The 23,809-nt window shown below is 39.0% G+C and overlaps 1 protein-coding gene across 1 annotated transcript; it reads left to right on the top strand.

Moving 5' to 3' along the window:
- Positions 1 to 228: 228 nt before the first annotated feature.
- Positions 229 to 21,437, top strand: LOC124232468 (ubiquitin carboxyl-terminal hydrolase 25-like; the record flags this gene model as incomplete). The annotated part of the gene is made up of 4 exons (XM_046649434.1): positions 229 to 308; positions 3,568 to 3,707; positions 13,759 to 13,842; positions 21,314 to 21,437. Coding segments are annotated over exons 1-4 (377 nt in total), but the record flags the coding sequence as incomplete, so codon positions are not given.
- Positions 21,438 to 23,809: the final 2,372 nt, after the last annotated feature.

The raw sequence follows: 23,809 nt of genomic DNA, 5'->3' as shown, positions 1-23,809 counted from the left end.
CAAGTAGTGCTATGTCTGCACAGGGGATCCAAGCCAGTAAACCCCGGGCCGCCAAAGCAGAGTGTAGGAACTGAACTGCTGTGCCACCAGGCCTGCCCCTGTTTTTGTTTTTCTTTTTTACTCTAGTTTATTTTGTTTTCTGTTTGTTTGCCCAAAGGTCATTTATTTTCTTGTCCTTGTATATTTTCAGATTTCAGAGTGTAATGATTTTGGTTTTTCCTCTCTTCTAGCACCAGCAGACATTTTTGAATCAGCTGAGAGAAATTACTGGGATCAACGATGCCCAGATACTACAGCAAGCTTGGAAGGTATGGCCTCTGTTTTATGACCTACAGTTGTGTTACACCCTCATCTCTACTGCCTGCCATATTTGAAAGTTGAGTTTTTTAGTTATACTGTGTGGTAGTAGTAGAGATATAGGAAAGAACTTGTATAAAGTAAGAGCCTTAGCTAACATATACTGCAATTTTGAGCATGTTAGCTTTCAGCAACCTAATGTTCCAAGATACCTTGGAGTGACAGATGACTTCTCTCCATAGGAAACACTTTTCATGCAAAATAGGGGGATGTGAATCCAAATGCTAATGGCTGGTTTTACTCAAGAACCATGATTTTAGAGTTTAAATAGGGGCAGAGGGTGTGGGAGAGTAGAGAGAGGAGGAGGAGGGAGAAATAGAAAATTAATAGAGAGTCAAAAGCTTACATTTTTTCCTTCCAAGAAGGAGAAATAGAAACTGGCTAACATTCAAGTAATTTACCTTAAGAACATTCAACATCAAACTTTTGAGTATATGCAACAGATAAGATGCATCATTTTGTTGTATCTTATGAAGTACCCTCATTTCCACACAGAGTTAAATCACATGGGTATGCACATGGAAAAGATCAAGCGAGTGAAAGATGTTCAAGAACTATATATATATATATATATAGGTACAAAGGCTAGCAGTGAGAGCCTTTTTGCCACTGTAGGCATACACACAGCTTCAATCCTTTGGAATTTGCTCCATGAGACAAAATTATGTAATTTTTGATGTTGACACAAAAGTTCTTCATTTGTGTCTGGAAGCAATTTATCTTTTAGGTGAGTGTAATCATAATCCTCATAATAGTAGTGATAACAACAAGCACTTAGTAAGCACTTACAGTACTAGGTGCTATTCCTAATAACTCCATGGGGTATTATTTTCATCCCTTTTTAAAAGATAAGGAAACAGAGGTTAAAGTGACTTGATCAAGATCACACAGCTGGTATGTGGAGGAGTTTGAAATAGAAACCAAGCGGCCTGATCCCAGAGCATCACACTTAATTTCTGCTTTCACTAGAGGCTTTGCTTCGTTTTGGCCTCATCAGGACAGTGATGAAGCAGTACTGTTTAGAGCATTAATGCAGGGTTTATGAAGCCACTGTAAGCATTTAGGGAGGAAACAAATGTGTTGTATGTCAGTTTATATGATGATGTTTAGATGATTGCCGGTCCTTTCTTTTTTTTTTTTTAAAGATTTTATTTTTCCTTTTTCTCCCCAAAGCCCCCTGTACATAGTTGTGTATTTTTAGTTGTGGGTCCATCTAGTTGTGGCATGTGGGATGCTGCCTCAGCATGGCTTGATGAGCGGTGCCATGTCTGCGCCCAGGATCCGAACCAGCAAAACCCTGGGCTGCCAAAGTGGAGCACGCGAACTCAACCACTCGACCGGCCCCACTAGTCCTTTCTTTATTGTGATAAATATGACTAAATCATGTCTATTTTCAGAATGTACTTTTTCCATTCTGTGTCAGTGAGTGTGACACTACACTCGGTACCTTGTCAGGGCACTTTTCTTTTTCTTGACTTGGGAAATATGTAGAATATGTTTAAATAAATGTAAAGAATTAATCCAATTAATTCTTGTCCACATTTCCTTTGAGGTAAGCTGTGTGACCTTAGTTTTTTTTTTAACTTTCATTTCAGTTCTCAGTAGCTGGAAGTGAAAACAGTGTACTTAAACCTTAACTGTTGCCCGGTATAAATTTGTAAGAGGTTTATTAATGAGTTGAGTCTCTCAGTAAAATACTGATATGGAGTCTACTTTTGGGAACCACATGTCGTTGATTGATTTCAGCACTTTTATTTATTTTGAGCATCTATTTTTAGCTTCGCAAAGTAAGTGACCTTCGCGTTGTGTAAGTCCCTGTTGTAGTCAGCTAATTATTATATGAGGTAGTCTGTGAAGAGTACTTGGCACATGTTTTGGCACATATTACTGCTCAGTAAATCTTAGCCATTGTTATTGCAAGTTGTTTTACTATAGTTTACTTATCTAACTATGGGATATGTTATACCTGCATTTTGGATGAGTCATTTGAGAATCTTACAGTGGTTGTGACAGATAACAAAGGTGAAAGCAGTGGTGCTTTTCCAACTGTACTCTTACTTTATCTCTTCAGCAGCTCCTAGAGTTGGAGTCGAGGTGGGTTGGGGACTTCATTCTTCTAGTTGTTCACTCCTCAAATCTTGGAATCATTCTAATCTTTCTCCTTCTATCACCCCCTACATTTAATATGATAGAAAATAATAGACTCTCTGCCCTTTCTCTCCTATAGTCTCCACACACAGCCAGAATGATCCTTTTAAAATGTAAGTCATACCAGGTCATTTCTAGGCAGAACCCTCGACTGGCTTCCTATTACACTCCTCTCGTATCCTAAAATTCTTAAGGCCTACATAATCTTAGTGTGTTCTGGCCTTGTGTCACAGAGATAACTCCATTATTAATACCTGGATTCCCTAATGTTGTTTCAACTAGCTGTCATAGAGCTAGTGTTATATTTATTGTTAACTGGACAGAAAATATAGAGATATAACTGGGCAGGTCTCTTATTATTTTACTGTTTCAAAAATTCTTAGTTTTTTAGCAGCTACTTCCTTCTAAATTAACTTTAGAATTTTGTCCAGGTATGCTTTTGATGAGAACTACATAAAATTTATATTTAATTTGGGCAGGATTGTTATCTTGACAGTATTGAGTATTTCTGTCTAGGAGTTCTTTGTGTTTCTCCATACTGTCAAGCTTCAGAACATTTGCTATTTTCTTCCTGTAAGTCTTTGACATTTCCTTGTTAAGTTTGCCTTTAGGTATGTGTTCAGCACCCATTTTAAAGGGAATACCTTTTTTTGTTCTTATTTGCAGAAGCACTGTTTTAAATATTCATTTTTCATCCTTGTGTATGGCAAGTTCCAGAAAACATGTTTTAGTTTGTTCATTTGTTTAGAAGTACAAGTTTGTGATTGGCTTTTGTTAAGCAGATATGAAAGTAATGGAAAACTGAGAAATTAGTTATAGAGTTGATTTTTACGTTATATTAGTAGTTTTAATTAATAGAGAAAGGAATTACCATTGATATGGTGTTCTTTGTTTATGATGAATTTATACTATAAAATCAGAATCACACAGAATGATTTTGAATCTGAAAATGATTTTTGCTTTGAGAATTAGTTGTTATGGAAAAGCTTACATAAATCATGTGAGAATGTATAGAGTTATTCCAAAATATTTGATGTTCTGTTCTTGATCTTTGAAAGATAGCAATGGAAACTTGGAGTTGGCAGTGGCTTTCCTCACTGCGAAGAATGCCAAGACCCCTCAGCAGGAGGAGACAACTTACTACCAAACCGTGCTTCCTGGCAGTGATAGATACATCAGTGTGGGAAGCCAAGCAGATGCGAGTAAGTTTACTTCTTTCTTAATATTTTGACAGGAATGTAATGAAAACTTTTCCTTGGGGATATATTAATTTTGTTGAAGCAGAGGTAAAGGACAAAAGAAAAGACTACTTTAACCTTGGTTCTTCTTAGTGTATTTGAAAGGAGCATGTTTTAATTAGCTGCATTATATTTTTTTCCAGATTGTATTTCATTGGTATATCCTTTCATAGAGCACCTCATGGAGTATTCATTGTTTTGAAATATGGAACAGCTACAGTGTTACTCATTAAAGAAACAAAAATTTCTAGAATTTTAAATGGGCAAAATCATTTGTTTTATGGATTTTAAGTGTTGGTAGAGGCTTAGTATTATTTTTGAAGATAAAGTAGTATTTTTAATTACTGATAGCTTTACCATTTAGTAGAATTTCCCTTCTTTCAATCCCTGCCCCTCCCTAAAATAAAGATTTTGGAGAAAGGTTTATTACCATGTAACAAAATAAGCACACATACATGCGCACACACAGGTCCATATGGAAAATTTTATGGACTAATTTTTATTCATAACATGAATACTTTGTGCTTATATAGCACTGAGTTTTTCAAAATACATTCAGTTACCTCCATATCTCATTGTCGTGTAACTGTATTATATAAAATGTAGGTATTTATTTTTATGCATTCTCAATTAGAGAAGTTTGATTACTAACTTGTATTGGAAGAGAATTTCTGATTTTGTTTATAGACTTTCTCAAAGTTAGGAAATAACCAGGAAGAACCCATTCACATAGATGTTTATAGCTATTAATTGGCATTAAATACTGTTTAATGTTGGTTGATTTCAAGTTTTCAGGATAATCTTAGTATTTTTGCTCTACAAATGATCTTATGTCGGCTAAGCCTGGAATACTCCTACTTCACACAGATAATAGGTGATAATCAGGAGAAGTTTTATGTGTGTAAGACAGACCCAGTTGCTGTGTCCAAGTTGAAGACACACTGTGGCTTGACTCCTGTCTGCATCTCTGACTTCGTTTTCTACTGTTTTGTTCTTTTCTCTTTACACTGTGATGACGCAGAATGGCTTGAAGTTCTCATCCACCCAGTGCTATTTAATTTCTTTTGTCTTTATGCTTGCTTTTCCTTCGAAGGAATCCCTTCTAGCCTTTATCCCCAGCCTAATTTCTTCTGGCATTGTAGGATTTAGCTCAGGAGCTAATGGCTCTAGAATGTTTCCCCTGGCCTCTAGTATGGACCAAGTGCTTTTCCAGCACCCAGAGCATACCTGTGTCTTAATGAGTACTGTGTTATTTTAAAATTGTTTGCTTGTGCCTTTCTTGCTTACCAAACATGAAGCCTAACAGGGCAAGAGACTACTGATGTTCCCATCATCATATTAGAATGTCAGAGTTTCTCAAAAAGTGTTTGTTGAGTTATTTTTGATAATATGTGTAAAAACGCCATCCCCAGAGGCCCACCTCTGAAGACAATTTGGTGGACTGGACCCTCCTCAGGGCCACCTTGGGAAGCTTATACTGAAGATGGCAGGGCCACATGAGGAAAGAAGCCCTGGTCACTGTGTCACCCCAGGAGAGTCACTTCCACCCAGGAACACTTGGATTGAATGAGGACATATTGTCTCAACCAAAATCCATAAAATGTTAAGATTGCCAGTTCATATTGATGACTCTTGAGTTGTTTGGATTGGAATCCTGGTCTCTTAGTTCATACCTTTAGGGACACCCTTCAGTCTTTGCCCTTGCTTGTCCCCAGTGAGCAACCAGAAGGACAGAGGGAGCCTCAGACTAGGAAGATTGGGGAGCTGTGTGGGCAGTCCCAGGCGTCCCTGCACAGAAGGAAACTTGAAAACAGGAGGAGAGTGGGCCTCACCCCGGGATGGCCCCCATCACTTGCTCTTGTGCACAGAAAGGGACGTGGCCTGGCCCTGCTTTGTCCCCTAGGTGTGCTGTAGGGCCAGGTGGGCCTAGACTGGCAGAGCCAGGCTGCCATCAGCCCTGTCCACCTCCCCCAGTGCCTGGAGAAGTGAGACCCCTTCTACTTTCAGAGCTCACTTAGGGGTCTGTTTCCTAGACCCTAGCTGGCCTCCCCTCCCCCAACCAACTGACACACCCTGGTTCCAGCCACCTGTTTACTTTGGAGATGGAACACTCCTCAGGGTTCCGAGCGGTCAGTTGTGGCCCACAGGGCACTGGCACTCAGAGGCACAGCTGCGGAGCTCTCCCCAGCCATGGAGGGCCTGCTGCCTGCCATCGCGTCCGCTTTCCAGCTGATCCTGGGGCACCTGTGGTGTGCTCTGCTGGTGATTTCGGAAAGCTTGAGCCAGAGGCCAGGTCTCCCTGCGTTCCCCTGGGAGGTCCTGGTATGTGCTGTGGTGGTGGCTTTGATAGTCAAGACAGGACATATTTTCAGAAGAGGGAAGTCTCCAGGTGAAAGGTGTTCTGCCTGCGGTGAAGTCAGTGGAGAATGTGGGGAGAATACCGGACCTGAGAACCGAGCCGTGGAAGCCCTTCAGTGCCCTCGGGTGGAGGCCAGTCCTCTCCCGTTACGAACCTTGTGCTTGGCAGCGATGAATACAATCCTGAGCACATCAGCACTTCGGGACACTGTCGACCTTCTGGAAAAGGCTTTGAAGAGCCTGCCTGTTAAAGTCTCCAAAGCAACTGATGAAGAGGAACATCAGGAAAGAGCCAGATGGTTGCAGCAACAAAAGCAAATTGAGGAAGAGCTTCCAGGAGAAATCCTCTCCCTCCAAACCGAGGAAGCAACTTTGCAGCACGAAAACACCAAGCTTGAAGGTGAGATTCAGCAGCTGAAGCTCAAATTTCAAAATCTGCATGAGCTACATGATGAAGAAGTTGCGCCACTTTACAGAAAATTCTTTGAGGAGGAAAGGGTCTGCTCCGAGTTGAACAAGAAGCTCCTCAATGTGTGCTGGGAGATGAACTCCACGTACCAGCTTCGCAACCTCTACAAGAAGATGGCTGAAGACCTGGCCCAAGAAGTGAAGATGTGCACTTCCTACTATCACGAGGAGAACCTCTTCCAGATGCAAAGAGCCAAAGAAAGCTGGAGGGCAGCCGTGTTGGCGGAGAGAAAGCTCGAGGAGCTAAGAAGAGAAAACGAGCACAACAGGCAAAGGCTGGCCATGTTGGAGGCCTCCTTCCAGCCTTTGCCAAGAGGCAATTTTCCTCCAGCTGCTCCTCCCACGGTCCCCAGAGGCCCAGAAGTGTGGGGGATCCCCTGGACCCCCCCAGGAAGGAGGATGGCCCTGCCATGAGGCCTCAGGGGCCTGGGGTCACCTGCAGATTTGACTCAGCATCCACAGCAGCTGGGCCTTCAGCACCCCAGCCACAGCAGGACATCTGCACGGGTGTTCTCTTTTCAAAGGAATTTTGATTTTTTTCTGTTTTTAATTTAGCTCCTATTACTTAATTATTCTTATTCAAGTAGATAAAGCATTCTAATGTGTAAGATATTTTTTCAAATAAAGTTTCATTTAATACATTGCTTATCAATTGCATTCTCTGTCCTTGGACCCTCTAGAATAAGACAGCATAAGGATTGAGTTTAGATTTAAATGAAAGGTCACTATTCATTAAGCCATCATTAGAGTAGGACATAGAGATGTAGAAAACAATAAAGACTGTTTCTGTGTGCCCTGAGCCCTTATTAGGAATCTGCAAAGTGACAATATTTGCCTGAATGAATTAGATTGTTAGTAAAAACCAATGGAAAAGCGGGACAAAAAAAGACTTCAACATACTCCCGTTCACATTTCATAATGTTTTGATTTATTCCTAAATTTATAGATTAATTTAGAGGGTAATTTTAGATAATTTGCACTCTGTTTTTTGTTCTGTAATTTTTTAAATCTTTGTTGTATTGTTTAAGATAGTGTTTCTTGCCAAAACATTTTTCAATGTTTTGCAGTCCATTTTATGCAGTTTTCCCTTGGTGGCAATCACATATGCACCCACACCCACACACACAGACACGCACAAACTACAGTACAGATGTAGAATACTTTGTTATTTCAGTACCTAAGGAAAATGTAAAATTAAGAGATTCAATTTTGAAAAATTATTTAAAATAAATAAAAGAAAAAGATCATGCAATCCACCGTGATGTACACAAAACAATCCTAAGTCCTGCACACAGAAAAGGACAGGTGCCTGATGTAGCCGACAAAATTCCCACTACAAACACTTCACCCCAATGGTGCAGATGAAGAGACTGAGATGCAGCCGTTTCTGGAGCTGAGACAGGGAGGAGGGAAGGGCCAGGGATGCGGGGCTCCCAGGGGCCAGCGAGAGGGAAGCTGTTCCCAGCCCTGGGCTGGAGTGAGGAGGGGAAATGGTGTCCTCTGGGCCCATGAGGGGCTGTCAGGGGAACAGGGAAAACTGCCCCTGCCCTCTGTCCTCCTGTCGTCCCACCTCCTGCTGAAGCCTAGGAGCCTCCCAGAGGCCTGGGCAGTACAGGCAGAGGAGTCAGCCCTGGCACAGAGCCGGCCAGAGAGGGGCCCCGAAGGAATCTGGAGAGTGACCAGCACACTGGACTCTGCTGAATCCGAAGTGCGAGGGTGTTATTGCCTTCCTTCCCATCCATTCATTGTTACACTTGGAGCTTCTGTGATGTCTTCTGCACTGTTCCAGGTGTTGGGGATGCAGCGATGCATGAAAGAAAACAGCCCGATGAGGACTGGGGGCCCCAGAGCTTACATTCTACTGAGGGGCAAGGTTAGATCATAAAGAGCAAGAGACGAAGGAGGGAAATACGTGCTCTACAGACGATTCCTATAGGGGGATGGTAAGGGCGGTGACAGGCTAACACTCAGTGGGTGACATTTATGCTGAGATGAAAGGTAATAGGAATTAGCCTGGGAGGTCATGGGCAGAATGTTCCAGGCAGACAGAACAGGAAGTATAGAGACCTGAGAGGTGGCTTCTGGGGCAGCGGAAATAGGACTGAGATGAGGGGGAGGGAAGGTGGGCAGGGACCAGGGCCCACTGCATAGATGTCTCTGTAGTGCAGGGGAGTGACACCAGGGAAGGGTGTAGACCTGGGGAGGAGACAGAGGATGGATGGGGGTATACTGTGATGTGCTATCTACATAGATCTCTGTGGCTTCGAGACAGTGGAATGTGGGGTGGGGGAAGAGGGGGCAGAGTTTTGGTGAGGGGCCTCACAGGGGTCTGCAGGGAGCCCTGGGGCTGGCACTGGGGTGGTCATCACAGAGGTGGAGGAGCAGGACTGATGGGGCTGTGTTTGACTGTTCTGGGGTCTGAGAAGAGGAATGAAGGAGGACTCAGAACTTTTATGATCACACGTATATTATCTGCGGTACTTTCAGAAAATCATAGTAAAATCTTTGCAGGGAAATCCGGAAAAAAAATCAGCTGTGTGTGGATGTAGTACACTGAGTGAAAAGCTTTTTTCGAAGGAATAGAGAGGGGAGTAGTCATGTCCATTTGGACGTCCATGAGGTTTCGACCATCCATGAAGGCCCTGGGGATCAGAGGGTCTCACCTCTTAGGCGCTCCTACAACAGGGGCTCCCAGGGCAGCTCCAGGAGGGGCTCGAGGGCAGGGTGAGAGTTCCCAAGGTTGATGCGTCCACTGCCTTAGTGGAGCCGATATGATGCTACTCGTGGAGATGCCAAGATGAACACTCAATGGACTGCAGCAGAGCGCAGAGCCAGTGGAAGAGAAAGACTCACGGACTATAAATGCTCATGGAGGTGGCGTGTGCACCCGCTGCTGGCGCTGTGCCCGGCTCTCGAACTGTCCCTGCAACAGGTTGGGTGTTGGGTGGGAGGTCAGGGAGGGTCTCTGGAGGACGTGGTCCTGAGCTGAATGCTGAAGGAGAAGGAGGAGTTATCCACGGTGCTTTACACACTTTCAGGGGCATATGAATCACTTGAAGATCTCGTTACAAAGCAGATCGTAATTCATAAGGTCCTGGGTGGGCCTGAGTCCCTGCACTGCTCCCAAGTGATGTCCATGCTGGGAATCCACATAGAATAACAAGGATCTTGAGATGAATGAGAGGAAAAGTGTAGGGAAGATAAAGAGGACAGTGCCATTTCTGGTCAGGGTTCTGCGCAGACACAGACAGGAAGGTACAAACAGCCTGGCAGAGCAGATGTACAACTTCTGCAGGAAATCTGCTCCCAATTATCCTCTCAAACGCTGCTAACTACATGGACGGATCCTGTCCCAAGTACATGACCTGTTTCAGAGGAGCATGAGGAACCACAGACTTGGGGTCGCTCTTGGGGAAGCCAGCCACGGAAGACTTGCTTTAGCTTCAGAATGCTCTAGTCAGTCCACAGCCCCCCACGTCCCCTCGCTTTCAGCCCAGACCTGGAAACCCCTCTTGACCTGTCCTTTTTCCTCACCGTCTACATCCAATGCATCAGGCAGGCCATAGATATTTCCCTCAAACTCCCTCTGTTCTCTTCTCTCCATCTCTGCCACCACCCTCCAGTATAAACCACCACTCTCTCTCTTCCCTGGGTCACTGTCACTCTGCTGACCGTCCTTCCTACTGGGCCCAGGTCACCATGCTTCCTCCCATCGACCTCCTCTCGGCAGACACAGCAGACTCTTTAAGCCATGACCTGGGCAGGGCCAGAACAAAGCCAGGCTTGGATGTGTCTGACCAAGGTGGGGCTGACTCCTGCTCTCACCCCCATGTCTCCTGCCTCTGGGTCACAGATGGCAAGGGTGGGCTCACATCCCACTGCTGTCTGGACAGCTCTGTTGGTGCTTGTTTTGTCCCTCGCATGTTATGGATAGCTCCCCTTTACACTCATAAAATGGCTCCAGTTACGACAAGAAATTAGATAGTCACAAAACTAATACCTTGCACGAGTTCAAACTTTTCCAAATAGTAGTGCAACATTTTAAAAAATATATAAGCTCATGAGAAAAATAGACAACATGATTTCAATCCAAATCTAAATGCAGCCTCGGACAGTTGAAGAATCATCACTATTTTGTCAATTTAGCCAGAGTGAGGACATCACGTTTTTGGTTCAGATGATTTCACATTCCTTCTTCCAGGCCAAATAGAAGCCATCTTTGTTTTGAGAAGCTCACAGTAAGAACTGAATGATATCAGGGATAACATAACACCAAATATGTTGGATTAAAGTCAAGGCCTTTCCAACTTATTGAGGAACCAGAAGGGACTGCTCTTGAAAATCTTTTTGCAAGAGTCCAAGTAATGTAGATTTCAAAGATTGAAATCATCTTGTGAATTATAGATAAATAACGCCTATGTTTGTTCGACTCAGTTACAAGCACGTTTTGTGGGAAGTAAGAGATTGAGTCACAAGGTAGAAGGTAAAGACATTAAGTTGCTATACCCAGAAAAGGGCTCCTAGAAAGACAACACAAAGAGAAAGACAGCACAGTAGTGATCTCCTTGTGCTGGGGCTCCTCCCTGCCAGGCTCTGATTCAGTGGCTCTTGGGTGGGGCCCAGACATCTGTATTTTAAATATATTATATATGAATTAGTATCCTGGTTAGAAGCACAGCACATTTTATTGATAAAGAAACCACAACAGCAAGCAATCTGCTCAGTATGACAATTAATTGAGATAAACCAGAAACTCCATTTCTCTACCATTTCTTTCAAGTGGAATATAAAATTACTTAGTGGATATTTTTCAAGAGCTACACACACATACACACCCATGGTGAAAAGATGCTCAACATCATTAGCTATCAGGGAAATGCAAATCAAAACTACAATGAGGTATCACCTCACTCCCGTCAGAATGGCTATAATTAATAAGACAGGAAACAACAAATGTTGGAGAGGATGTGGAGAGATGGGAACCCTCCTACATTGCTGATGGGAGTGCAAACTGGTGCAGCCACTATGGAAAGCAGTATGGAGTATCCTCAGAAAATTAAGTATAGATCTACCATATGATCCAGCTATTCCACTGCTGGGTATTTATCCAAAGAACTTGAAAACACAAAGGCATAAAGATACTTGCACCCCTGTGTTCATTGCGGCATTATACACAATAGCCAAGACTTGGAAGCAACCTAGGTGCCCATCAAGGGACGAATGGATAAAGAAGACGTGGTATTTATACATGATGGAATACTACTCAGCCATAAGAAATGACGGAATCCAGCCATTTGTGACAACATGGGTGGACCTTGAGGGTATTATGCTGAGTGAAATAAGTCAGAGGGAGAAAGTCAAATACCATATGATCTCACTCATAAGTAGAAGATAAAAATGACAAAAAAAAAAAACCACATAGCATTGGAGATTGGACTGGTGGTTACCATTGGGGAAGCGGGGAAGGGGGAGGGCAAAAGGGGTGATTAGGCTCACATGTGAGGAGATGCACTATAATTAGTGTTCGGGTGGTGAACATGATGTAATGTATCCAGAATTTGAAATATGATGTACATCCGAAAAAAATAAAAATTAAAGAAAAAAAAGCATTCAATAATTTGGATAGTGTGTCCATAAAGTTGCTTTGAGATTATTGAGGAAAACTGTTGTAGAAATATAATGTGGTGATTTCATTATAATAATATTAGTATCAAACTGGGAAAAAGTAGCCGATGAATAACAATAATTCTTTTCCAGTTAACAAATTTGTATCATATTTTATCAAGTTCTAAGAAGTACAGCTGCCTTTTGGAGATAGTCTTGATCCAGCATTTAAATTTGGCAGTGTCATAATAGTGTTTCATAGTTTAAAACTGAGAAAGTAAGGAGATGTCATGCATTTAGCAGATTCTTTAAATTATTATGCTGTATTGCTGATAAGAAATGAAATCTTTCATGTATTTTTAATTCTTGAAAGGAGTGGTAAAACGTGGGAAGGAAAGATGTATATTCAGACACAGGCCTCCTTTGAAAACACTACCTGCGCGCTGAAGGAATGTGGAGTATTGGAGTGATCAGAGTCTGAGGAAGTTTTCAAGGCAATGTTCTAGATACAAAAACTCTTTTTGAACATTTTCTTAACTTTATGTGAAATATATTTTTATTTGAAAGTTGACCATGGCTTAACTAATTCTTCAAATATGGCAGGAGTTTTTATTTTTTTTAATTGCTTGTTTTCTTTTTTAAGTAAAAAGTCTATTACCGACAGGACTATAGCATAGACAGAGCCTGGCTAATTTTAAGTGTGTCATCTATTGGTTGTAGTACTGACAAAACATCTGTATTTTGACGTGAAAGTCTTTAATGCTAAATACATATGATTACTTGTATAAGCTAGAATATAACTGTTTATGACTGGGCGTCTCTTTTAGAAGGAATAAAATACATGTGTTTTTAATGACTAGAAAAATTTAGCTTTTAAACTAAAATATCCCATAGAAGTTACATTTGGGGCTTGTGGGGAAATTTTCATTTATTCATACCTGGGTACATCAGAAGATAAAGTAAATTATGTCACTTGATTTGAAGAACATATATTTTTGAACCTTCACTTAATATTCAAGAAGTTGTTACATTTTCACTAGTTAGTAGGACAATGATTGGCCTTTAGTGCATTTTCACCTTCCATTTTTGAGAGAAGAAAAAGAAACATTTCAAGGAAAGCTTGTATTCTGTATCATAGAGAATTAAGAAGTGGTGTACCTGGTGTTTGATATTGTTTTGGTAACATTCTATACTGTAATTTAATACTCTGTTGAATTCTGGGAAAAAGCCCAAATCATTTAGAGTATTAACAACACTTTTAGGTACTTTTTTTCATTACTTGGATTTCCTGTCCAGATTGGATATTGTGAATTGTCAGATGAGTGCCTCCCACCTCCAGCTTAAATTGGAAATAAAATTGTGTTGGAGTTTGGCAGTAAAAAATGCAAATGCAAGGAGGCAGCAATGCAGGATACTAAGATATCGTAGGTGAACTTAATAGTCAGAGGAGAGATTCTTTGAAGTTTTTGTGTGATGGCAAACTCTGTCATAGACATGACCATACCAGGCTTTTGCCCACTTGAAATTAAATAGTAATATTCTTTCTTTCATGATCATTAAATTCTTTTGAACTTTTTTTAAATAGGAAAGAAACAGTATATGCCCACCAGAACGAGATGTGCTACAATTGAGCAATCAAAGAATGGATCAAAAGATAAGAGGGATTTGGGTAGGTAATTTTAGCACAGAAAATAATGCCACATATTGGCTTCAGTTTTAGAGAAGTTGATATAACACATTGGAGTAAGTGTTAAGTGTTACCAATTTAGAATCAGTTTATTTGGTAAGGATTGCATAGAAAGTGAGAAAAATGTTGAAGTTCTGTTCTAGAACTCTGCTCGTAGTTATGTTGCTTGGCCAGCCTAAAAGTGATCTAAAGGACAAGTGACAGATCCAGGTCTAGTGCTCTCATCTCTGCTGAGGGCAGATCACGTATGTTCAGCAGTTTAGGAGTTTATTAACTGAACCCTGGTATTTTTCCCACCCCCCACATTTGTTAAACAAGTAACTTCAGATAGAAAAAAATTAATGCCATGAAAGTTAAATCTCTTTTTCCGTAGAGATTTCTAATGTAGAAAACTGTTTTGATGATTCACTGAAAGTTAAGGTTAAGCTTAAAAATGAGATTCTACAATGCTCTGAAAGTTACTTGTAAATGATTGCATGCGATTAGGCTTACATTCTATTACAATGTTCTGTAGAATGAGTTGTATAACTTTGTGAGTTTTCTTTAATTTTAGGGAAGAATGGTAGCCATGGACCTTTGTACTTTTTGTTGACTCATATAGAATGTTAACTTTAATTTTTTTTCACAATTTTAGTTTGAAAACATAGTAAAGTTGATGACAGAATTCCCAAATGGCTCCTTTGCTATTCACTTTCCCTTCTTACCAATGCTGCCATTATAATTTTAGCAGGAATTATTAAAAACAGAACAAGACCATTTGGAGCTGAGCTGTTCAACATAGTTGCCAACGGGCACATGTCACAACTTAGATTTAAATATAAATTAAAATTAAATAATATTAAAATTCAGTTCCTATGTTGCACTAGACACATTTTAAATGCTCAGTAGTAGGCAGATGTGGCTAGTGGTCACCCTACTGGACAGCGCAGACAATAGTACATTTCCATCATCATAGAAAGTTCTAGTGGAGAGCACTGTTGTAGAGAATCTGAGTTCCGCAGTAAGAAGATTAGAAAAGTAGGAACATCTTAAGAGAGCTGACTGAGGGCAGAGGAGAATGGGAGAGTCAGGTAGGAAACACAATTTACATTATTTATGTCTTCTTGATTTTAAGTATTCTTTTAACGTGATACCTTATTCTATTTGTCCTTTGACTTACTAGAAAAAATTTTATATGGATAAAGCCTATGTTCTTAAGTCTTCTAGTTAGTGCCACTATGAAGATGACTCACTAATTTTTATCTCTATTCCATAGTCTAGATATCAACCTTTATTTGCTTAACAAATATTTATTGATTGCCTAATATGTATTAGATAGGTTTTTAGGCCATTAGAAAAAACACAAAGTGTCAGTTTACATAGGGGGAAGACAGACAGTAAGCAATAAATAAATAATGTCAGGCAGTGGTAAGTTCATGAAGAACAAGAGAGCAAGGTCAAGGGACAGATGGTGACAGGGGTGTGGTTGTAGGTCAGGCATGGGATATGCTATTTTAGATAGAGGATCCGTCAGGGAATGTTTCTTGGATGAGGTCACATTTATACAGATACCTGAGTGAAGTGAGGCAGGGGAGCTCGTGGATGTCTGAGGGAAATGCATCCCAGGCTGGGGCCTCCAGGCAGGAGTATATTTGGCTCAGGAGATGAATAGGGAGGACGTCACTGTGGCTGAAGCAGAATGAGTGAGGGCGAGAATGGTAGTATTCTCCCTTCTCAGCTCCTGCTGACCATCCCTGTGTTCGTATTTGCCTTTCTCTCTTAAGGGCATCCCCATCCTTCTGGGGACCCAGTGATTTTATTTTTTATTAAAGGTTTAGTTTTTTTTACTGCTCTTCGTAATCTCCCAAGTCAGCCATTTAGTCTGCAGTTCTATGAGTTTTTGTCTGCGTACTTTTCCTTTAGTTGCTCCTGCCCTGATACATATTCTTACTACAACTCTTCTCCAACTGTTGTTCAACACTTAACCTCCTCACTCCCAAAACAGAGTTCTTTCTGCTCATATCATTCCCCTGCCTAGAGATCTTCGCTGGTGGTAAATATAAATGTGGTTATATAAAAAAGTGTTTCACCTATGCCTGGGCTTATGTAAATAAGGAAAGCAAGGAAAATCACTTTCTTCTAAAGTCAAAATCTCTGCATATATTGTAGTTCAATTAGATTATGGGCTAAGTGGATTTCTTTTGAACTAACTTGGAAGGCTTTTGTCATTTCATACACTGTCTTCATGGGAAAATGAGTTATGAGTTGTAGACAATGCATACAGTTAAAGTCTGCTTCATTGACCAGTTGATGATTGCCTGTATTTCAGATTTAGCAGAAAAATGTTTGGTAGTTGGTATTTAAGTTTTACTCAAATGCTAACTCTTTGGAATGTACAAGATTTTTTTAGGTTGAGTGTTATGTTTTGGTATATATACTTGTGACCTTACAGAAAAAATGTTTTAATTTGAGCAGTCTTGAACATGTTGAAGATTCCTGTTCATAGGCTTTTGTAATGTGTGATTTTCTACACTGGTATCCAACTAACACTAACATGCTTGTGCCCTTGAGTTGTGTTCACACTAATACTAGAGGGAGGGTTGGTTAAAACAAAGTTTGAGTGTTTTGCCAAGGTCCTCGCTTGGTACAGATATAAAAATATTTATAACACTTTGGTATTTGGATGGGATTTTTACATAGGCTCAACTTTTATTTAGTTTGGCAAATTAGAAATTGTTTCCGCCAAGTTTATTCTATGTTCCTTTTTGAGTGTGAGCGTATAAGAAAATCACAGAGGGCTAGTTTTCATTGTGAAATTGATAGTTCATTACGTGTTTTTGGAAGTCATTCCCCTAACTCCAGAAAAAGAAGAAATTCAGGTTTTACCATTCTAGTGAAATAACATTTTATTTTCTTAATATCTGGTTTTAAAATCTTATCTGTATTTAGTATGCGAGTAAGTTATAATAGTCTTTCACGATTGCTGTATTGTTCTAAAATATCTTCTGGAAAGAAGAGGATTTATGGAGTAATGGGAACATCCTGGAAAAAATTATGATAATTATAGTGAAGCTACAAATAATAAATAAACTTTCTCCACTGCTTAAAGGAAAACGTCTCAGCTTTTCAGTTAAGGACCAATAACTTCTCGCCAACCAGCCTTTCTAGCATCAAAGGCTACTATTGCTTGTTTCTTCCTCTGCCCTCACTCAATACTTTTGACACCAGATATGTGAGTTTTTACCCCACACCCGACCAATTTTCTGATACCAGCTGAGTGTCCTGCAATTCAGTTCAATTCTGACACTACCTGGAGTTGGTATCGGATCCCACAGGTTAAGGGCTCAGTTGCACACAACTGCCTCCACCTAAGATGCCAGTTACAAGTAATGGGTTCCCAGGTTACTCACACTTCTCTCTGACTGGGCTACAAATTGAGGGTTCCCATGACCCCCTCCTCAAGTTTGATAATTTGTTACAGTCGCTCACAGAACTCAGGGAAATACATTTACCTGTTTATTATAGAGTAAAGAATATGATAACGGATACAGATGGATAGCCAGATGAAGAGATGCATAGGGCAAGGTCTGGAAGGGTCCTGAGTGCAGGAGCCTCCGTCTCATGGATTTGGGGTACGCCACCCTCCCACCATGTGGATATGTCACTAACCCAGGAGCTCTCAGAGCCCTGTACTTCAGGGATTTCTATGGAGACTTCATCAGGTGGGCTTGATTGATTATTAATTTAATTTCCAGCCTCTCTCTCCTTCCCAGAGGATGGGAGATGAGGCTCAAAGTTCCAAGCTTCTAATCATGGTTTGGTTTTTCTGGTGATCAGTGCCCACCCTGAAGCTATACAGGAGGCCACCAAGAGTCGTCTCATGAGAACAAAAGATGCTCCTATCACCCAGGAAGTTCCAAGTGATTTAGAAGCTCTGTGTCAGGATCCAGGGTCAAAGACCGAAGATGCTAGAAGCGTCTTTATGGCTTACCTTGCTCTTTGAATGGATTGTTTACCTATGCATGATTTTGTAATACTGTGCATTGGTAATTTGGAAAAGATTTCCTTCCAAATCTTGGAAGAACGTCTGCATCATAAAAGAAATTAAAATTGTCAATATCACCTGATTTCACCAGAAATCCTTTAAGTATTGGGGAAATATCAAGCTCATAATGGTAGAAACAAGTTTTCCAAAATTCTGATTTTTGCTTGAAAATTCTGTGTTAATCATTGTCAACAAATGCTGTCATTCATTCTCCCTCATGTGACAGGTTCACTTTATTTTCGAGAAAACATCTGTCAGATACTCAAGTCTGCATAATCATAGTTTGTGGTTTGTCAGTTGTTCTTTCAAGTAAAAATAGTGTTCCATGAAAAAAAATCAGTTCAGTTTGCAACTCAAGCGTTGCACTTGTGTTTTTTCTTTAGCAACAGTGTGCTTTGGATATACAGCAGAAGTACTGTGCATACTTCTTATTTGTCATGTAGAATTAAAAGAAAATTTAAGTCAGTATTTGAGATTTAATAAAATTGATTTTTCCCTTTTTATCAAGGACTTAAGAGAAACTGGCTTTTTCTTTTTTGAGTAACGAGTGTGCCTGTTTGTGAGTAATAACAATGAATTGCTCACACAACTTGGTGCCACTGCCTTGATTTGTGTGCTAAGATGCAGCAGTTTAATGCATTGTTGTTTCGTATCATCAGTGCCAATATGACCACGGTAGAAAAGGCAGATAACACCTTAGTATTATTATGAGAATATATTTTACTTAAAGACCTCCTTTCCCTCATAGGGCCATAGGGGATCCCTGAGGATCCGTGGACTCCACTTGGAGAACTGCTACTGTGGAGGAAAGCCACTGGATTTAATAGAAGACTTAAATTTGAAGTCTCGCCGCCATTTTTTATTCTTATGATGATATACTTCATTTCTCACAATGTCAGTTATCTGTCTCTTGTATCAGATAGAGTTAAAAATATCTTGCCTTGTGTTTTGCTTTTGTGTTGCTTGAGTTACAATTGATAAATTATGAAAAAGCTCTAAGTTTAAGTTGTTGCTATTTCTGAGTGAGTTTCTGCCTTAGCTGGTTTGGTTTACTTGTCAGTCACGAAACAGTAAACACTTCCAGATAGTTTCATAGAAGAAATTTAATCCAGAGGATTAGGTTCTTAAAGAAATCACTGGAAGCACTGGAGAGAGGATCTCTAGCTCAGCTTTCAGAAATGACTCCTGGATTCTTGTGGGACTCGCCAGCCAGGGAAGCTCTCCCTCTGCCACAATCAGGAGGGTAGTGAGTGAGTGAATCAGGAGGCTGCCTCTGGGACTCCTGGGTTCAAGAACATGCTTCTGTAGCTGCAGCCCAGAGAAGAATAAGCATCCAAGATTAGGTAACTGCCGCTGAGCTCTGCCCGGACATTGGAATGCAGAGTCTAGTTGCCGCTTCTACTCTTATCTCTCGACATCCCTGAAGCTGGAAATTGGACACTGGAATGCCACTGTGGAACAACCCACATCTCTTCAGTCATGCTGGAGAGAACAGCCAAAAGCAGCAGGAGTAGGGCTTCCCCCTCACTCTGCCTTCCAAAGCTCATGTTAGTGCATCCAGTTGGTGGAACCTAAATTTTATCCAGAACCTTAACTGCACATGAATTGGGAAAATAGATTTGTTTGTATCTTTTAATCTTTCCAGCTTCTATAGTTGAATAAAGCATACTTGGAGGATGAGAGAATGGAGTCTGAGGGCTAATTGGTCATATCCCCAAAACCTGTTTTTCTGCTGCTTGGTGATTTTCAAATTGTTTCCCTTACTTCCATTATTCGCTCTTTACTCACCTCTATTCTAGTCATTATTTAATGACCAAGGTAGTTCTCATTTTCATAAGGCCATTTCATCCCTCTCTAGTCCTGACTTCTGCTTCATCAATATTTAAGTTGGATTGGATAGTTATACCCCGGTGACACCCATGTTCAGCCGTGGTCGACCTGTACTTAGGTCTTGTAAGCCGGACTCAGAAAGCCTTTGGCTGCTGATAGATCTAGGCATGCTCCATCGTTTCAGTTACCTTGCTACGTGTTCTACATTTTACTTGACTGAATTTTTTTGGACCCTACTTACTACATTTTTGTGAGGCTTTATTATACTTTCTAAGAACATTAAAAAAAAAAATCTTCCATGGCCAGCTATTATTTCTAATATTTTTAATATCCTTGTAAGCTACCCTTTGGAGAAAAAGTGTGGATAACAATAGAAATAGGCCAATATATGTTATTTATTTCTTATTAAGTGTGGAATATTCTTTTCTAGCCTCTGTATGTAACCCTATAGCTAGATGGTAAAATGCAAGCATCTTATCTCCCATCACCTACTCCTTTTTGTTTGTCTCCCTTTTGTAAAATTCTAGGATTACAATGAAAAAAAATTAGTTTTTAACATGTCTCAAATACAAATAAACGAAAGGAATACAAAACTTGTCCAAAATACCCAGAAGCAAAATCCCAACCACACAAAGATAAGGTAATAACAGATATGGTTTTTTCTTTCTCATCATATTGTTTTATAATCCCCTACTTGGCAACATATTATGGTTCTTACCATTGTTTAAACAATAATGTGAGTATTATTGGCATCTTTTGGGTTAAGGAAATTGATGAATATCTACTGGGAAATTGGTTAAAAAGTGTTTTTTCTGTAGGTGGTAATAGTTGTAGCCTTTATTCTTTGGAAAAAGAATACTTATAGCATCAAAACTATTTTCTTTGCTTAGTGTATTTCTTTTTGTGAAATGCAAACTTTTTTAAATTAAAATTATTTAGTAAACTGAATGATTATTAAATAATTCAGATGGTAGAGAAGTGTTTGAAATAGAAAGTGAGAGATCCTTACACTTCCTCCTCCATAACCCTCTTCATCAAACTTAACCACTGTTGACAATTTGGCACATTCTTCCAGACTTTAAAACAATGTGTATATAAACGTATATATATCTACGGTCAGTTAGTTTCTGAAACATAATTTTTGAGAGCTCAGTTGTTAATTATTATACTTTGATAGACAACGTCTAGGTGGTATTGTGGATGAACTGTAACGTGTGTATATTTGGATTAACTTCCAAAAGCGTAAATGTAAATGTTTAATTATGTTAATTTCAAATTTGTTTGGTAAAGAAATTTTTTAGCAGTCTTCCTGCTTATTATATACTTTTAATCAGGGACTTCCTAGTAAATATTGTTTCCTCTGTAATGAAAAATATTTATGCCCTTATTGCTTTTAGCTATATTTTACAGAGAGGAACATTGTTTTGAAGTATGTTCCATTGAAAATGTTTGTATTCTCTTCAGAAAGGATCTTATAGAGAATTATGTTGGTGCTGACTTTGGTTTGAAAGGGTATAGTGGGTGTAAAATCTCCATGATAAGAATTACCTTTCATTCTGTTTGACTTTTCATTTTGAGAAAGTTAGTTTTGCTTTTCAGATGTGATTGATCTCACTGGAGATGATAAAGATGATCTTCAGAGAGCAATTGCCTTGAGTTTGGAGGAATCAAACAGGGCGTTCAGGGAGACTGGAATGACTGATGAGGAGCAAGCCATTAGCAGGTAAAAACCTAATTTATATAAAGTGGATATAAGTTCTGTTTATAATAGAAATAATAATTGGCTTTAATTAATTTCAAGAGGCACGAAATATACTTTGTTATTCTAAATAAATTATGAATATATTTCAGTATTTTTTGTATATTTTATGTAACCAAAATTTTCATTTTCTAGTTCCGATTGCGTTTGAAGCTTAGATTTTTAGGACTTTGGAGTGGCATTATGGGCACTAAATTTAGGTGTATATTTTAATGTTTCTCTGATTTTTTTTTTTCCTCCTAATCCCTTTTGGATGCATCGTCCAATTCAATTTATAGTCGTTTATAGAAGGCGTCTGCAAACATTTTCCTGTAAAAGGCCAATGGTAAATATTTTAGGCTTTGTTGACCATATGGTTTCTGTTGCAGTTACTCAGTCTGGTGTTGTAGTATAAAAGCAGTTATAGATAATACATTATTTAATGAGTGTGGCTGTGGTCCAGTAAATCCTGATTTACAAAAATAGGCTGCCAGCTGGATTTGGTCCATGGGCTGCAGTTTACCAACCTCTGATCTATAGTATGGTAGTATGTTTATAGGGTTTTTTTTTTTTTTTTTAAAGAATTAGGCAAGATTCTAAGAGATGTGATAAAATGCATCTTTTGATTTAATAAGGAAAACTTTTTAGTTTAAAGCAATTTGATCTACTGAAGGATCAAATAAATAAATTTGATTTTATCACAAAAGAATGTTGACTAAAAAAAACTTAAATTATAACTAGCTGCAGTCATGTGCTGCATAATGAAATTGTGGTCAATGATGGACCGCATATATGATAGTGGTCCCATCAGATTAGTACCATATACCCTAGGTTTGTGTAAGTACTGTCTAGGATGCTCACACGATGGCGAAATCACCTAATGATGCATTTTTCAGAATGTATCCCTGTCGTTAAGTGACGCATGACTGTGTAATCTTCTAAACAACTCTTTGCAAGCAGTGATAACTCTGTCTTACTGAAGAAGAAATATATCTTTTAAGAGGTTAAATGATTTTCCAAAGGTACACAGCTAAGATGGGTCTTATGACTCCAGTGTTCTTTTCTCTGTAGCAGAGTTGTTTGGTAGCAGAATGTGCCAGCTTCCTCACATAATTTCCCTTGGCACAGTATCAATAGTATATGTCTTTCTAAGTAATCTGAGATTACTGTATTGTAGGAGTTGTCTCAAAATGCTATGTTTAGCAAAGGCACATAATTTTTATTAGTAATACTTTTTAATGTTTTTAAACGATACTGCGGAAAGTACTTTTTAAGACATTATTTTAAGATGGAAAGACAATTAAAATTCATTATTCTCTTTCATTGCAGTTAATAGTATTTAACGCCAGTAATTTTAAATGAAAGCCAAAAATACATAAACTATCTTTAGACATTTTAGTTAGGCTTATTTTGTAAAGGATTTGGAGAAATTATAAAATTAGGTTTTGTCTTAAAGAAATAGATTGGAATGAAATAATTATCTTGAATATTATAAAACTTGACAGTACTTCAGCTTTGTTGAGAAATATTTGAATCATGAAATCCATGAGTTGGATTTCATATTTAAGGGGAATGATCTATTATGTAAAAAAGAGGTTATAAAACAGAATATATACTGTGTTACAAATATTATTTTAAAGAGTGTACTTTTTATGAATTTATAGTAGTATATAAATTTTAAAAACTCTGGAAGCTTATATACCAAATGGTATCAGTAGTTTTCTATTATGTGTTTTCTAATTAAAAGAACATGTACTAATTAATTAGATAATAAACAGTAGAAATAACTTAAAAGTTAAGGGATTAAAACTATTCCTAATCTGTTACTAAGTTCAATGTATATGTTATATATTGTTTTAGATACTTATTTTTGTCCAAATGGAAAATAAAATAAGATACTGCTCTTTTTTATTCTTGGTCTTTTACATTTTAATGTACTTTTAAAATAGTATATATTTTATAAATACTTTTATTGTAGATAACATTACAGAGATTTGGCATAGTGTAATATGCTGTAAAATTTTACATAAAATTATACTCTGTAGAAGTAAAAAGTCATATTAATTTACTGTTGCTAAATGTTATTTTTTTGTTATGTGTAAGTTTTATAATTTACAGTTAACAGTGTCAAATGCAAAATAGGCAGTTAATAAGCACATATGTAAATCACATTGTATCAGTAAAAAGGAAATGTCAGGATTCTAGCTAAACATTTAGCAAAGATGTGTTTGTTTCTATGGGTTTTATTAAGGCTTGGAAGTCTAAATTCAAAAGGGAAAATGATGCAAATTATATATCATGCTTACAAGTAAATTTAACTACTTGTTCGTTACCCAAGTTCATATGACAAAATCTTG

The sequence above is a fragment of the Equus quagga genome, unplaced genomic scaffold, assembly GCF_021613505.1.
Source record: "Equus quagga isolate Etosha38 unplaced genomic scaffold, UCLA_HA_Equagga_1.0 HiC_scaffold_6408_RagTag, whole genome shotgun sequence".
Taxonomy (NCBI): Eukaryota; Metazoa; Chordata; class Mammalia; order Perissodactyla; family Equidae; genus Equus; species Equus quagga.
This window is presented reverse-complemented; position numbering and strand designations above follow the sequence as displayed.